The sequence below is a fragment of the Mercenaria mercenaria genome, unplaced genomic scaffold (assembly GCF_021730395.1).
Source record: "Mercenaria mercenaria strain notata unplaced genomic scaffold, MADL_Memer_1 contig_4811, whole genome shotgun sequence".
Taxonomy (NCBI): domain Eukaryota; kingdom Metazoa; phylum Mollusca; class Bivalvia; order Venerida; family Veneridae; genus Mercenaria; species Mercenaria mercenaria.
Genome location: NW_026463069.1, coordinates 31,637 through 49,330, shown reverse-complemented (window position 1 = coordinate 49,330; position 17,694 = coordinate 31,637). Strand labels below are relative to the sequence as shown.

The 17,694-nt window shown below is 37.1% G+C and overlaps 1 protein-coding gene across 1 annotated transcript in view; it reads left to right on the top strand.

Moving 5' to 3' along the window:
- Positions 1 to 2,937: 2,937 nt before the first annotated feature.
- The window catches only part of LOC128554188 (protein turtle-like), a gene marked incomplete at its 5' end in the record, with an annotated part of 39,774 nt that continues 25,017 nt past the window's right edge, over positions 2,938 to 17,694 (top strand). Inside the window, 4 exons of the mRNA XM_053535435.1 lie at positions 2,938 to 3,242; positions 6,229 to 6,516; positions 6,643 to 6,975; positions 16,239 to 16,544. Coding sequence (XP_053391410.1) covers positions 2,938 to 3,242; positions 6,229 to 6,516; positions 6,643 to 6,975; positions 16,239 to 16,544 — 1,232 coding nt within the window. The remainder of the gene's footprint in view (positions 3,243 to 6,228; positions 6,517 to 6,642; positions 6,976 to 16,238; positions 16,545 to 17,694) is intronic.

Below are 17,694 nucleotides of genomic sequence, written 5' to 3'. Positions count from 1 at the left end.
CCGGAAGATGAACACTAATGAATAAAAGCAAACAAATCCGAATATGACGCATGCATGAAGGTTAAGTATTTAAAATATGGAATGCTGCATCGGACATTACGATTAAACTATACTGAATGTTCGACCTGTGACATTTGTATATTTTATTATGAAAAATTATGTTATCTTAATTTAACCTTTAAATACGTTATAGTTTATAATTTTAAAAATAAAATAGTAACTTTTGTCAAAACAAGAATGAAATAACTGATATACCATTATAAACTGAAATAGTTATCTGAACTTTTGCGAACAAGAATTAAATACATCTGTTACCTGTGCAGCATGTCTGTCTTGCGCTAATAGCAAGTCTTGACATGTTTTTGATGCTACCAGCCCCTTTTCATAGCTATGTATCGGTTAACCAGTGGACAAAAGTTGTTTATATGTACTGCATGTGAGGTAAATCACGCATGATATTGGTTATTTTTGCTTATCTTACATCATTTACAGATATCAGATCATTGGGTTATCAGTTGAGATACTTAGTCACCTTTCAGTTCTTGCAATACTTCCTTCACTTGTGTAAAATCTCCATATGATGGTGTCAAACATGGAACCCAAGTTGCATCCTGTCCACTATAATTTCAGTGACTCCCATACCAATAAAAAATCTGGATGGGATTGAGCTTTGAATTTGACCTTGTTGATAAGTACCTACTTTCGACAAGAACGAAAAGCGGTAATGAATTTAATAAAAAGAAGTTTAACTTAAAGGGCCGACTTGGTTCTCCAGGCAACTTTTATCAGTTATCTGCTTACAGCTATAACATGGAAATTTAATGGCCATTATGCCCAGCATGAATTGCAAGAAAGCAATTAATTCGGTCAGTTTTTGGAATCAGGTGTGTGTTGTTACATGTTGAAATTTCACACCAAGCATGTATGCTGTATAAATATCTTTGAGAGAAAACAAAAGTTGAACTCTGAATCTCAAAAAATATTCACAAAAAAAACAAGATAAAAATACACAAATTAAACTATTCAGCACTAACGTTATTATGACGTTATGGTATTTATGTCACAATTAAAAAAACATGAAGTAATGCAACTACTTATAACACAAAATAAACTACAATAGTGTAGGTTTATTACTGTTTCCACGTCGTTATCCATTCACTTGCCCAAATTGATTAGGCTTATTATATTTCTAGAGTATATTATTATTCATTATACATGTATATTGATATTATCTTTCCATGAAGTAAATCCATATATTCGGGAATATTTGATAAGTAATTTATTGTAAATACATCTATTGTTACATACATGTATATGTAAATTTATTGTATATTATTCTTTCTCCATCTGTTTATATATATGCGCAGACATTTACAGTTATGTAAATAAATTACTATCGGGCCTTTTCTTCATCATTTTGGGAATGCCACCAACACCAGTGGAATTGGGATAATGCTCTTGTGGGAATATTTTCAAATTTCAAAATCTATGTAAAAAAAAATTTTTGTGTAAAATATTAATAGATTGCATAATAAAGCATTTCAGTAATTGTTAAACAGTATAACTGTTCCTTTGGTAACCAAAATATACATAAACTTTATCAAAACTATTTTAAAACAGCAAAAAAAAAAAAAAAAAAAGGTAACACTCATTTGGGAATCTGGAATAAAGACAGTTGTTTTTTATGCTTTTGGATTACCTCTTTTGTTTATTTGTTTTGGGTCTAACGCCGTTTTTCAACAGTATTTCTATCATGTAACGGCGGGCAGTTAACCTAACAAGTGTTCCTGGATTCTGTACCGGTACAAACTTGTTCTCCCTCCACAAGTAACTGCCAACTTCTCCACATGAATTATCAGAGGTGGAGGACGAATGATTTCAGACACAATGCCTTTTATCAAATCGTCACGGAGAACATACGCCCTGCCCGGGGACCGAACTGTCGACCAGTGATCCGTAGACCAACGTTCTCCTTAGTTGTCTTATATTTATTTAAATAAATTACTTTCATCACATTCAACTCAGTCATGCACATAGATAGTAATGTACGGTGTCACCTCAAAAGGGTGACGAAATGACCAATTTGAAATCACCGAGGGGGACGAAATGACCAAATAGGGGACGAGTTGACTGGGAAACGAGTTGACTAGGGGACGAGTTGACTGTAAATCCATAATTGTCTCATAATTATGTAAAGAAATTACTAATATCACATTTAATTACTTTGAAATACAATAGATCTTAGTATGTGTTTCATAAAAAACTAACCCCAATGATGAAAACGATGAAAGATATATTTCAGAAAAACAGAAACTCAAGTACTAAGTAATGGGGGTTTTAGTTCCCAGACCCAGTGATTGTACTACAAATGATTCACAGTGATTGAACTGCAAATTATCGAATTACTGGTATATATATCATTGCACATGACATTTGATTGAATATTATTTCTGTATCACAAGTGCAATTCCACACTGGAGCATGAACATATTCTCTGAGAGGAACCCAGATGGTCAGTGAGCAGCCATGTCCAAGCATTATTGCCTTAGTGTGTACCTGGTAATGGCTGATCATTGAAATGCGATAAACATTATGATAAAATGGGCATTAATGTCAGGGAAAACCACAAGACTCTGGAAGCTAATTTATAGCCAAGTCGGCCCTTTAACAAAAAACATGGTTTTTCATGATTTTGTAATCAACTTAACATGTTAGCAATATTTTTTGTAAATGCACATTCTGAGTTTTGTGTGATATGAATTGCAACACTTGATCGATGCACACAGGTGACAATGATTAACCTTCAAGTTTCCATCGATTGGATAAAATTTAATGAGTAATTGTAAGTGATTACCAAAATATTTGAATACATGTTGCAAGAATGGAATGGCACTTTTTTAGTTGCATTCCTGAATACATGTTTTGAAAATATTTCAGATCGTCCACATGTTTTGGAAATATTTCAGATCGTCCATTGATCGAGCCCATGAAAAAGGTTATTGCTGTAGAAGGAAACGACAGTATACTTACATGTGTTGCATCTAGTAAACCTGCATCTAAATTCAAATGGTACCGAGCAGGACATACAGGTATTCTCAGTCAAGGAACTGGAACACTAGTCAGTAATAAGCTGTCGCACATAATAAGTAACGTGCGGAGAACAGATGCTGCAACATACAGATGTAATGCAAACAATGGAATTGAAACGGCTGATAATGAAAGTGTTATTCTTACAGTCTACTGTAAGTACTATTAAGTTCTGCTTTTGAAACTTCACTGTCAACTGAAATTCTGCACAGGCATGATAATTCTGACAATGAACAGAGTATTCTTGAGAAATAATTCCTTGCCTCAAATTGGCATGTCTTTAAATGAAACTTAAGTTACTCTTGAAACTAAGTCAACATTTTAATTTTTACAGTAATCTTCCAGTGTGTGTGTATATATATATATATATATATTACACACACACACACACAAAGTAAATATTATCTTACTGATATGTATAAACAACAACTCCTCATGAACCGCTTGATGGATATTTATCAAACTTGGTCTGTAGTGTAGCATCATTTTAACCTCTGTTCCCAAATTTGGGAATACTCAATTTGGAGTAAACCGGCCACTTGTAGGGGGCTGCTAGAGAAAAAAAAATGAAATACCTGTAAATGAGTTCTTTTCATGGACAGCTGGATGAATCTTCACCAAATTTTGTCTGTTGCATCATTGTAAGGTCCTTTTCCACACTTTTTCGAAGGGGGCATCCTGACCCACATAAAGGGCCACTAGAGCTAAATAAAGAAGTACCTTTAAACAACTTCTTCTCATGAAGGGCTGGGTGCAGAAAACCATTATTATGAGACCTTCCAAAACACCTTCAGCCTGCTCCAGTATGTGTGTATCTTTTCTACACAATGTTAAAGACCTCAAGGAGATAGAACCTAAATTTTTCATAGAGAGAAAAACATTAAATAAAGTCTAAGAAATTGATTGCAGTCCTTTAGATACCCCAAAGGAAGCTTACAAATGTGAATTTATGAAAGTTTTGTTATACCAATAACTGAAGTTTTGATATTTATTTTGTAGCTTGTGTTTGCAAAGAATGAGAGCTCTTGTCTCAGAAAAGGACATCTGATAGTTTTCTTCCCCTGCTTTTAAACAATAATTTTTAGTTGAAAATGAAAATTGTTTTAGACACAATTTCATAATTTGTTTTACAACAAAGACAAGTAGGAACTATTTGTATATTTATGATACCTTTGTTAAACTGCTTCATACGTTTTTGTCAGCTTATTCATAGTAAAAAACTGAACTGTTAACAATCAGATAATAAAATGAAGTATAACTGAGTATTTTATAGTGAAGCTACTAGTTTTGCTTGTACAGTCAAACCTGTCTATAAAGACCACCCTTAGGAGAGCCAAAATGTGGTCTTTATTGCGAGGTGGTCATTACTCACAGGTTAAAATATACTGTTAATGTTAAAATTGGAAACAGAGCCAGGTAGTCTCTGTTCAGAGGTTGTCTTTAACACAGGTTTGACTGATGTATTGAAATGTCATAAACAGGTGTTGTTAATACATGACAGGTAGGATTAGTAAATGTATATTGACCTGTATTGCTATGCCTACAATTTAATGAATCATCACAAAATTTGGCCTGTAGCGCCCTTCAGATTTGTTCAGATGGTTTTGCTTTACCCTGTTTAGGGGCCACCAGAGCTAAAAATATAAATAACTTGATACTACTTTTTCTCATGAACCACTTGTAGTATCTAACTAGAAAAAAACCCATATAACTTCTCATGAATCAGTGGAATTCAGTTTCTGGCAAATAACTTGAGAACCACTTGACCTAGAATGGTGAAACTTCATAGGATGATTGGACATGCAGAGTAGATGAATCCTATTGATTCTGGGGTCACTTAATCAAAGGTCAGGGTCACACGGGCCAAAATACCGAAAACCATTTCCGATCTGTAACTTGAGAACCGCTTGACCCAGAACGTTAAAACTTCGTAGGATGATTGTACTTAAGAGTAGATGTCTCCTATTGATTTTGGGTTCAGTAGGTCAAAGGTCAAGGTCACAGGGCCAAAACATTGAAACAATTTTGAGATCAATAACATGAGAACTATTTGACCCAGAACCTTCAAACTTCAAGGCTAATTGAGCTTATGGAGTAGATGACCCCTATTTTTCAGGATCACTCCATCGAAGGTCAAGGTCACAGGGGCCTAACCATGGAAAACAGTCATTGATCAATAACTTTGAAACAACTTGAACCAGAACGTTGATACTTAATGGGATTATTGGACATGCAGAGTAGATGACACCTATGGATCTTAGTGTCAGTAGGTCAAATGGTTAAGGTCACTGGGACAAGAAAATGCAAAACCGTTTCCCAGCTATAACTTGAGAACCATTTGAACCCAAAACCTTGAAACTTCATAGGATGTTTGGACAGGCAGAGTAGATTACCCCTATTGATTTTGGGTTCTTTTAGGTAAAGGGTCAAGCTGATAAGATCCTGAGGCATGAAAATTATTTATGATCCATAACTTCAGAACCACTTGACGCAGAACATTGACACTTCCTAAGATGGTTGGACGTACTGAGTAGTATGTCTCCATTCCCCACCCTCCCCTAAGACCACAGGGATTTAACGTTGAAAACCGCTTACATGTAGATGACCTAAATGATCGCTATTGTATTTCAATGGCTTACCCAAGCATCTGGGCTACTTTGACTTTGGCTCCAGCCCTGATTGATTTCTTGCCTATGACTGCTTTAGGGGAGACATTTGCTTTCCTACAAAAGTATCTGAAATGTTTGAGTTATTGAGGGCGTGTATGAAATAATGGGCCCATCATTGTTGCCATTTGGACATATAAACATTCTAGCCTTTCAAGCAAGGGTGATTTAAATAATTAAATTGTGGCGTAGTAGTTAATATTGCTGGCTTTGAATTAAATGCTTCTCACCGTTATGAGTTTGAAAACTGAATTTGGGTTTAGAATTCTTTCATGTAAAGAAACCATCCATCTGGCTTACAGATCATAAGTGGTTCTAATCAGGTGCTCACCTGTGTCTGTAACTTAACCCTTTTGGGCAGCTTTAATCTTTCTGCACAGTCTAAAGCTTGAAGTAATATAATTGTGTTTGTGTAACCTTAAACCAAACCAAAAGAGAGAAAAGAAAGGAGTTCACAGGTTTACATATTTTCCAGATCCCCCAGTTGTTACAGTAGTTGCAACGAATACCACAGTCAGTGCTACAACTGCCTTAATTACGTGTAGTGCTAGTGGGATGCCAAACAGTAACTATCAATATGGTAAATGGATACAGACCTGGAATAATTTTCAGGTATCAGAGAAACCCGGAAACAAGAAACTTGAGTTAAAGAACTTGACATATGAGTACTCTGGAGTCTACACTTGTTCCGCAAGTAATGGAATTAAAGTGTTTGGTACAGATAAGGAATTCATGAAAGGATCTGTTCTGTTCGTAGTGAAATGTAAGTGTAAAATTTTGTGTTTGCCATGTAATTTTAAATAGTTGAAGGTCCAAACAAAGTTATATTGTTATGGTTATAGCTGTAGTTTGTCCTTCATTTTGATATGCCTTCTTTAATTTTTTTCAGCATTCCCAATAATAACAAATGCAAGTGAGAAAACTCCAGCCAAATTAAAAGAAAATGCTACTTTAGAAGTTTACTACTACTCAAATGTAGCAGAATCTGAAGTGAAAATTTACAAGAACGTGAATGGAACCAGGAAAGGAGGCATTATCTACACTGTATCAGAGACTCATGTGGATGTAAATTTACCTGTGTTTAATCATTTCATCAAAACTGGTGGAACTAGAGCTAAAATTTTGATTCAGATACTGTCAGCTGATGACTTAGGAACTTATGATGTTGTTGTTGCAAATGATGTAGGTCCTAGCACTCGATCATTTGAAATAGTTCCAAAAGGTAAATAATTAAGGCTTACCATAAAACTTATAAAATGAAACCATTTCTTACTCCAGTTTAGTTTTGGCAGTGTTTGTCCATCTTCCATACTTCCACAGCAATATCTGTGAAATAGTTTTGAGTACACTCGAAACCCGTTATAACGCTACTCGATATACCGCGGTATTCTTTATAACGCGGTATGCTCTTGGCTCCCGAATTTTCGGAAACAATGCCGCGGATGTTATTTAATTTGATCATAACCAGCGTTAAAACTACAAGTACTTGTGTGTACTTTAACACCTTTGCCATGACAACTGTGACAAAAATCAATAATTGTCTGCTAGCTTACTTGTTTGCGTATCGTCTTTGTTTAAGTTTGAATACATGTAGACATGTGACAATTAGGCAATCAGTACCGTGTCAAAATTAGATTGTTTGCATAACAAGCGTGTAACATTGGTCAGTCAACTATCAAACTGTTTAAGTTTGCACCAATTAAGCGGATGACATGAACATTTGAGCGAATAAAAAATCAAACAACAGGCCCGGTTTTGTAATTAAGACTGTCCGCGTTTTTTTCTCTTTTAGTTACATAAACCCCCATTGCAATTGCGTTACATATGTAATTTTCATGACCGCGCACTCTTTACACAGCGTTATATGTTTACTTCAGGGGTACACAATTCCAACTTTCTTTTAGAATCATGACGAAATGAGAAGATGACACAGCGTTATAATTCTTTTAATGTATTTTTATACGCCCGTTTGAAAAACGGGACGTATTTTGGGAACGCCCCTGGCGGGCGGATGGGCTGGTGGGCGGGCGGGCGGGCGGCGTCCACAGACTTTGTCCGGAGCATATCTTCTACATGCATGGAGGGATTTTGATGAAACTTGGCACAGTTGTTCACCATCATGAGACGGAGTGTCTTGCGCAAGAACCAGGTCCCTAGGTCTAAGGCCAAGGTCACACTTAGAGGTCAAAGGTCAAATTCAAGAATGACTTTGTCCGGAGCATATCTTCTTCATGCATGGAGGGATTTTGATGAAACTTGGCACAATTGTTCATCATCATGAGACGGAGTGTCATGCGCAAGAACCAGATCCCTAGGTCTAAGGTCAAGGTCACACTTAGAGGTCAAAGGATACAAGGATGAAAACTTTGTCCGGAGCATTTCTTCTTCATGCATAGAGGGATTTTGATATAACTTGGCACAAATGTTCACCACTACGAGGCGGAGTGTCGTGCGCAAGAACCAGGTCCCTAGGTCTAAGGTCAAAGTCACACTTAGAGGTCAAAGGATACAAGAATGAAAACCTTGTCTGGAGCATTTCTTCTTCATGCATAGAGGGATTTTGATGTAATTTGACACAATTATACACTATCAAGCGCAGTTCCCTTCTTTAGGATTACTTCCCTTTGTTGTTACTATAAATAGCTTATATTGTAACTTTTTCATTACTAGTCGTAGGGAAAAATTGAGACCACTTTTCTGTAGTACAACATGCATGCTACATCCAGTTTTGAGGTGTATTTTGACCAATCTCTACCTGGTAAAGATTTTTGTGTAGACTTACAAGTTTTTTGGGGATTTTTTTTTTTTTTTTTTTTTTTTTTTTTTTGAAGACTTCCCTTAGTTGTTACTATAAATAACTTATATTGTAACTTTTTTATAATTGACCGTAGGGAAAAACCAAGACCACTTTTCTGTGGTACAACATAGATGTTACTTTCCAATTTTAGGTGTATTTTAAGGTATCTCTACCTGGTAAGGAGTTTTTTTGTGGACTTAGAAAAACAAAAGACTTACAATGATTACTAAACAACCACAAAATTAAAATTCCATTTGCAAATACAGGTGCTAGAGTAAAGAAATTTGCTGTGACGGGCGTATATTGTGACATTCTGGCACTCTTGTTACTTTTGTAATCGACTTGTGTCCGTCGTCAGTCAGTTGTCTGTCGTTCGTCCGTCCGTCCGTCGTCAACAAATTGACTGTTAACACTCTAGTCACAATTTTGGCCCAAACGTAATGAAAGTTGGTCAGAATGTTACCCCCAGTAAAATCTTGGATGAGTTTGATATTGGGTCGTCTGGGGTCAAAAACTAGGTCACCAGGTCAAATGAAAGGAAAAGCTTGTTAACACTCTAGAGGTCACAATTTGGACCCAATCTTAATGAAATTTGGTCAGAATGTTACCTTCAATAAAATCTTGGACGAGCTGGATATTGGGTTATCTGGGGTTAAAAGCTAGGTCACCAGGTCAAATCAAAGGAAAAACTTGTTAACACTCTAGAGGTCACAATTTAGGCCCAATGTTAATGAATTTTTTACTTAGTCAGAATGTTACCTTCAATAAAATCTTGACGAGTTTGATATTGGGTCATCCGGGGTCAAAAACTGTCACCAGGTCAAATCAAAGGAAAAGCTTGTTAACACTGTAGAGGCGGCATTTATGACTGTATCTTCATGAAACTTGGTCAGAATGTTAATCTTGATGATCTTAAGGTCCATTTTGAATCTGGGCCATGTAGGATCAAAAGTTAGGTCACCAGGTCAAATCAAAGGGAAAGCTAGTTTACACTGTAGAGGCCACATTTATGACTGTATCTTCATGAAACTTAGTCAGAATGTTAATCTTGATGATCTTTAGGTCAATAGGTCAGATGAGCGATACAGGGCCATCATGGCCCTCTTGTTTGTTTTTTCCAAACCCTTCATGAATTTTTATCAACATGCAAAGTTGTACCGTCCCCCCACCTCACTCCTCCATCCAGTCATGATCACCACCCCAGTCATGCATCCCCCTCCCCCCCCAATTTTTTGGCTCACCAGAGCATGAAGTGCTCAAGGTGAGCTTTTGTGACCGCCCTCTGTCCGTCGTCTGTCGTCGTCAACATTTTAACTGTTAACACTATAGAGGTCAGAATTTTGGCCCGATCTTAATGAAACTTGGTCAGAATATTACCCTCAATGAAATCTTGGATGAGTTCGATATTGGGTTATCTGAGGTCAAAAACTAGGTCACCAGGTCAAATCAAAGGAAAAGATTGTTAACGCTCTAGAGGCCACATTTTGACCCAATCTTAATGAAACTTAGTCATAATGTTACCCTCAATAAAATCTTGGATGAGTTTGATATTGGGTCATCTGGAGTCAAAACTAGGTCACCAGGTCAAATCAAAGGAAAAGCTTGTCAACACTCTAGAGGTCACAATTTTGGCCCAGTCTTAATGAAACTTGGTCAGAATGTTACCCCCAATAAAATATTGGATGATGTTGATATTGGTTCATCTGGAGGCAAAAGCTAGGTCACCAGGTCAAATCAAAGGAAAACCTTGTTAACACTGTAGAGGCTACATTTTTGACTGTATCTTTATGAAACTTTGTCAAAACGTTTATCTTGATGATCTTTAGGGCATGTTTGAATTTGGGTCATCTGGGATCAAAAACTAGGTCACCAGGTCAAATTGAAGGAATAGATAATCTAGAGGCCACATTTACGACCTTATATTATTGAAACTTTTTCAGAATATTAATCTTGATGATCTTTAGTTCGTATTTAAATCTTGGTCAGTTAGGGTCAAAAACTAGGTCACCAGGTAAAATCAAAAGAAAAGCTAGTTAACACTCTAGAGGCCACATTTATGACTATATCTTAATGAAACTTGTTCAAAATTCTATAGGTGAAGTTTAAATTTGGGTCAGGTGGGGTCAAAAACTAGGTCACCAGGTCAAATCAAAGGGAAAGCTTGTTAACACTCAAGAGGCCACATTTATGACTGTATCTTCATAAAACTTTTTCAGAATGTTAACCTTGATAATCGTTAGATCAAGTTTGAGTCTGGGTCATGTGTGGTCAAAATCTAGGTCACCAACTCAAGTCAAAGGAAAAGCTAGTTTACACTGTAGGGGCCACATTTATGAACATATCTTAATGAAACTTAGTCAGAATGTTTATCTTGATGATCTTTAGGAGAAGTATAAATCTTGGTCAGGTGTGGTCAGAAACTAGGTCACTAGGTCAAATCAAAGGAAAATCTTGTTTACACTTTAGAGGCCATATTTATGACTGTATCTTCATGAAGCTTGGTCAGAATGTTAACCTTGATAATCTCTAGGTCAGGTTTGAATCTGGGTCATGTTGGGTCAAAAACTGGGTCACCAGGTTAGATCAAAGGAAAAGCTAGTTAACACTAGAGGCCACATTTATGACCATATCTTAATGAAACTTCGTCAGAATGTTTATCGTGAAGATCTTAAGATCAGCTTTCAATCTGGGTCAGGTCGGGTCAAAAACTATGTCACCAGGTCAAATCATAGGAAAAGAGCTTGTTAACACTCTAGAGGTCACATTTATGACTATATCTTCATGAAACTTTGTCAGAATGTTAACCTTGATAACTTTTAGGTCAAGTTTAAATCTAGGTCATGTTGGGTCAAAAACTAGGTCACCATGTCAGATCAAAGGAAAAGCTAGTTAACACTCCAGAGGCCACATTTATGACCATATCTTAATGAAACTTTGTCAGAATGTTTATCTTGAATATATTTAGGTCATGTTACAATCTGGGTCAGGGGTGCGGTCAAAAACTAAGTCACCAGCTCAAATCAAAGGATAAGCTTGTTAACACTCTAGAGGCCACATTTATGACTATATCTTCATGACACTTTGTCAGAATGTTAACCTTGATAATCTTTAGGTCAAGTTTGAATCTGGGTCATGTTAGGTCAAAAACTAGGTTAATAGGTCAAATCAAAGGAAAAGCCAATTATTACTCTAGAGACCAAATTTATGACCATATCTTAATGAAACTTTGTCAGAATGTTTATCTTGAAGATCTTTAGGTCAGGTTTCAGTCTGGGTCAGGTGGGGTCAAAACAATGTCACCAGGTCAGATCAGTGGTAAAGCTTGTTAACACTCTAGAGACGTAACTTTAAGTTTAAAATGCATGGGAATTAATCAGGTTTGTCTTGATGACCTCTAGGTCAATTTCAAATCTAGGTTATGTAGGGTCAAAAACTAGGTCAGCAGTCTAATCAAAGGTAAAGCTTGTTAACAATCTAGAGGTCAACTTTAAGACTGTATCTTCATGAAACTTGGTCAGAATGTTAATCTTGATGATCTTCAGGCCAAGTTAGAATCTGGGTAATGTGGGGTCAAAAACTAGGTCACCAGATCAACACTCTAGAGGCCACATTTATGACCATATCTTAATGAAACTTGGTCAGAATGTTAACCTTAATGATTTTTAGGTCTATAGGTCAGGTGAGCGACTCAGGGCCTTCATGGCCCTCTTGTTTTTTTTGTTTATTTTCATTTTTAATTTTCCATCAGTATTCATAATCAGCATGTGAAGTTTTGTACCCTCACCCGGTCATCCCCGCTGCCCATCTTTACTAATGAAATTATTTGCTCCTGAGTAACATCCTTAATTTTTTGCCGAATATATTTTTTTGCCGTTCCTAACCACAAACCCTTTTGGCGTGGTAAACCAATTCATTGAATTTGCTTGTTTACATAGATTTATTTAGGGAAATACTTTGAAAATCTTTTTGGCCAAAACCACAAGGCCAAGGGATTTGATATTTGGTATGTCACATCATCTAGCAGTCCTCTACCAAGAGTGTCCTAATTATTTCCCTAGGGTCAAATATGGCCCCGCCCCGAGGGTCACATGGTTTATATAGTCTTATATAAGGAAAAACTTTGCAAATCTTCTTGTCCAAAACCACAGGGTCTATGGCTTTGATATATTATATCAAACTCCAACGCAGTGATCTCCCTTGCCTCTTCACTCATTGATCACTGCCAACAGAATGTTTTTATCTAAAATTCAGCTAAGTGGACTTCTTTTAGTTATATAATTATTTCGTTATTTTTCCCCCAATGTTTTCAAATTACACTTCTTTTAGCACAGGCGATTGTTCCATAATAAAAAAATAAGGATTCGGAATGAAAATAGGTATTTATTTACACGACCGGTACGTATCCTGAAATGAAACTGAAAGTAAACAAACGAGTATGTCGACGTTAATCTTTGACGCCGTTCACAGTTATAATGCTGCCTTTGACCCAAGTCGAAACAGATGGAGGCTTTTGAATATTTTCCTGCTGGCCAAGATATGTTATTGTCAAAAGTGTGGTATATCATATTAATATATAAGTTTATTTTTAAACCGATCATCACGTGATGAACCACGTGAATATTGGTCACGTGAATATTGTGTTGGCAGTGATCAATGAGTGAAGCGGTAAGGGAGATCACTGTGTTGGAGTTTGATTTTGTATATGACATCATCTAGTGGTCCTCTACCAAGATTGTTCAAATTTACCCTAGGGGTCAAATATGGCCCCGCCCTGGAAGTCATATGGTTTACATAGACTTATATAGGAAAAAACTTCGAACATTTTTTTGACCAAAACCACAAAGCCTAGGGCTTTGATATTTGTGATGTAGCATCATCTAGTGGTTCTTTACCAAGTTTGTTCAAATTATCCTCCTAGGGTCAAATATGGCCCTGCCCCGGGGGTCATATGGTTTATATAGACTCATATCTAGGGAAAAACTTTAAAAATCTTCTTGTCCATAACCTACAACATTCAAATTTGGACCACATGTATAGTTTTCAGTGGCAAGATGAACCTTGATATGAGTTGACCTTGATCTTGACCTAGTGACCTACTTTCACATTTCTATAGCTAAAGCCTTTAAATTTGGACCACATGCATAGGTTTGTGAACCGAAAAAAACTTTGACCTTGACATTGACCTAGTGACCTACTTTCACATTTTTGAAGGTACAGGCTTCATATTTGGACCACATGTTTGTGTTCCAAAATGAAATTTGACCTTGATTTTGACCAAATGACCTACTTCCACATTTCTCAAGCTACATTATTCAAATTTGGACCACATGCATAGTTTTGTGTGCCGATATGAACCTTGACCTTGAGATTGACCTAGTGACCTTCACAGAATTATTAATTTACCTGTCTGTATATTTCGGCTATGTAACATAGCCTTCTTCAGCTGACTGCACTGAGTTTTTGCTCTGTGGGTGTCACTTGACTTTGAGTTGTCACGTGACACCAGGAGAGGGCTGTACACCGCTGGAAGCTCAAACCCCTCGTCCCGGTTGAGTGATGGTCGCCGCTGAAAACTCAGTGCAGTCAGCTGACGAAGGCTATGTGACATAGCCGAAATATACAGACAGGTAAATAAATAATGCTATGAGTCAATGGATTTACTTATACTATGGACAATCAAGAGCAAGAGAACAACCTACATTGTTGTATGCGATGGTTATTTTCATATGTGGGCATTTATAGATTAACTAGAAGGTGTCTGTAGGACACAGGGTGTGCCCCCATTGGTATATTTCTCACAAATAAGGGGAAATAATTCACACCTCTTATTTTTTGGCTGGCTCCACCCCCTATTTTTAAAGTTATGGCCCCTGAAATGGTAAAAAATGTACATTTTCACCTAATTATGTGCCTAGCTCAGAAAGTATTTGATGTAAATTCATGAAACCTTGCTAGAGTCTTTATCATGATGTGACCTTGCAAACTTGGCATTCTTCTTGAGAATCTTAGCGCTTATTACAGAGTTATGGCCCTTGAAATAGCCTAAATAAAGGATTTTTCGTTTGTGATGCTCAAAGCTCAAAAAGTATATGGCCTAGAATAATGAACCCTTTTCATAAAATGTTTGTTGAGGCTATACCCCCTTAAGACTGCAAACATTTGAATTATTTCCCCTTATTTGTGAGAAATATACCAATGGGGGCACACCCTGTGTCCTACAGACACCTTCTAGTTAATTATGTCTCCCACCACACAGTGGTGTGGGAGACATATTGATTTACTCCAGTCTGTGTGTGTGTCTGTGTGTGTCTGTGTGTCTGTCACAAAGCTTGTCCCCACTCTAAGTCAAACATTTCTCATCCGATCTTCGCCAAACTTCAACAAAATGTGTCTGCCAATGAGTGCTCGGCCAAGTTCGATAACTAGCCAAATCGGTCTAGGCACTTTGGAATTATGGCCCTTGAATTACCGAAAAATACTCAGATTTTAGGCGCATTCCTGGAGCCAAAAGGACCCCTATACTACTCATGAGTGAGTAGTATAGGGGTCCTTTTGGCATGAGTAGTATAGGGGTCCTTTTGGCTCCAGGAATGCGCATGCAGTCTGAGTAGTATAGGAGTCCTTTTGACTTGATGAATGTGCATGCGCTCTAGTAGCGCAAGTTCGATAATGAGCCAAAGCGGTCCAGGCACTTTGGAGTTATGGCCCTTGAATTACCGAAAATCGGCCTTTTTACTCTTGTCTGCGCTTTAAGTCGAACATTTCTCATCTGAGCATCACCAAACTTTAACAAAATGTGTTTGACCATAGGTCCGTGGCCAAGTTCGATAACTAGCCAAATCGGCCCAGGTACTTTGGAATTATGGCCCTTGAATTACCGAAAATCGGCCTTTTTATTCTCGTCCGCGCTATAAGTCCAACATTTCTCACCCGATCTTCACCAAACTTAAACCAAATGATTTTTACCATAACTCCTCGACCAGGTTCATTAACTAGCCAAATCGCCCGAGGCACTCCAGAATTATGGCCCTTGAATTACCCAAAATCGGCCTTTTTACTCTTCAAAGGTATATTTGTAGTGAGTAAACCATATATAAAGACTGACTTGCTATTTAGATGATTAGGCAGTTGTGGGAGACATGCGCTTTTCTCAAAAGCAACTCTAGTCTATAAATGCCCACATAAGAAAATAACCATTGCATGCAACAATGAAGGTTGTTCTCTTGCTCTTGATTGTCCATATTTTAAGTAAATCCATTGACTCATAGCATTATTAATTTACCTGTCTGTATATTTCGACTATGTAACATAGCCTTCTTCAGCTGACTGCACTGAGTTTTTGCTCAGTGGGTGTCACGTGACTTTGACTTGTCACGTGACACCAGGAGAGGGCTGTACACCACTGGAAGCTCCAACCCCTCAGCCCTGTTGAGTGATGGTCGCCGCTGAAAACTCAGTGCAGTCAGCTGACGAAGGCTATGTGACATAGCCGAAATATACAGACAGGTAAATAAATAATGCTGTGAGTCAATGGATTTACTTAAATATAACCATCGCATAGTTATTTGGTAATAACTTGTATATATATGTCTGGAAATTAAATATTGTTCGAAATACAATCCCTTCATTCATAAAGCAGCTTATTACGGCGGGATATATAAATTCACCTAATTTGCTTATTTATTTAGGTCCTCCCAGCAAGCCATATAATGTCACAGTAGACAGTATTCAGTATAACACAGCACATTTGTCCTGGATACGGGGATACCATGGAGGACTTGCACAAACATTTGTTATACAGCTCAGCACTGACCTGAATATTTGGAGAAATATAACAGTCGATGGTGGACTGAATGAGAGTTTAGAACCAATTTCTGAAGTTCTATCTAATCTTTATGATTCAACAATGTACTATATTCGAATGTATGCATTTAACAACAAAGGAAGTAGCCCTTTTACAGAGTTCCATAATTTCACTACACCTCCAAAGACGGGTAAGAACCAACAAAACCCAATTATTATAAATGTTATGACAAAAAATTAAAAAGAGCACTTTACCTGCTAGTATCCATATTTTGTTGTATTTATTAGTTACAGCCTATGCTCTTATATATTTTGTATCTGTATAGTATACTCATGCATAGAGATATTGTGTTAAATGCATATAGATAAAAGTTTCATGTTTGGTCTGTTTTAGTTACTTTAACGTGTCTTAAGTCCTTGCGCATAGTAAAGAAGTATAAAATACACAGAATGGCAACAGGAGATAATCTCGCGTGAGCTCGTATCAGCACGTTATCTTATTGAAGCATTTGCCGACTCGATCATTTGTGATCAAATCAACAGACATAATAAACCAAATTGGTCCAGTTTTCGAAATCTTGGTTAAGTTTTTTTGTACCAGTTGTGTAAAGTGTTTGACATATGGCTTTGAAACTTTAATTCCTTGTTTATTATAACAGTCTCTATATGTAGGCAAGATAATAACAATAACTCTGTCAACTATTTAGGCTGAGTTTTGGGTCTTTTTGGTCTTGGAAATTAGTTCAGTTTTTGTCCATATTCATGTTTTGTCAAAACTATATGACATGTGGCTTTGGAAGTTTGAACAATTGTTTATCATCATGATTTCTGTCTGCAGGCAAGAGTGCATAACTCTGTCAGGGATTTTGGCTGAATTATGGACCTTTTTAGACTCGGAAATTGGTTCAGTTTTTGTCCACGTCCATGTTTTGTCAAAACTATTTGACATGTGTCTTTGAAACTTTGAACACGTGCTTATCATCAAGATTTCTGTCTGTAGGCAGGAGTATTTTGGCTGAATTATGGCCCTTTCTGGACTTGGGAATTTGTTCAGTTTTCATACAAGTCAACTTTTTGTCAAACTTATAACACTTGTGTATTGTCACTACCCGCCAGCTTAGCTCAGTAGGTAGAGCGTTGGTCTACGGATCGCGGGGTCGTGAGTTCGATCCTCGGGCGGGGCGTATGTTCTCCGTGACTATTTGATAAACAACATTGTGTCTGAAATCATTAGTCCTCCATCTCTGATTCATGTGGGGAAGTTGGCAGTTACTTGCGGAGAACAGGTTTGTACTGGTACAGAATCCAGGAACACTGGTTAGGTAACTGCCCGCCGTTACA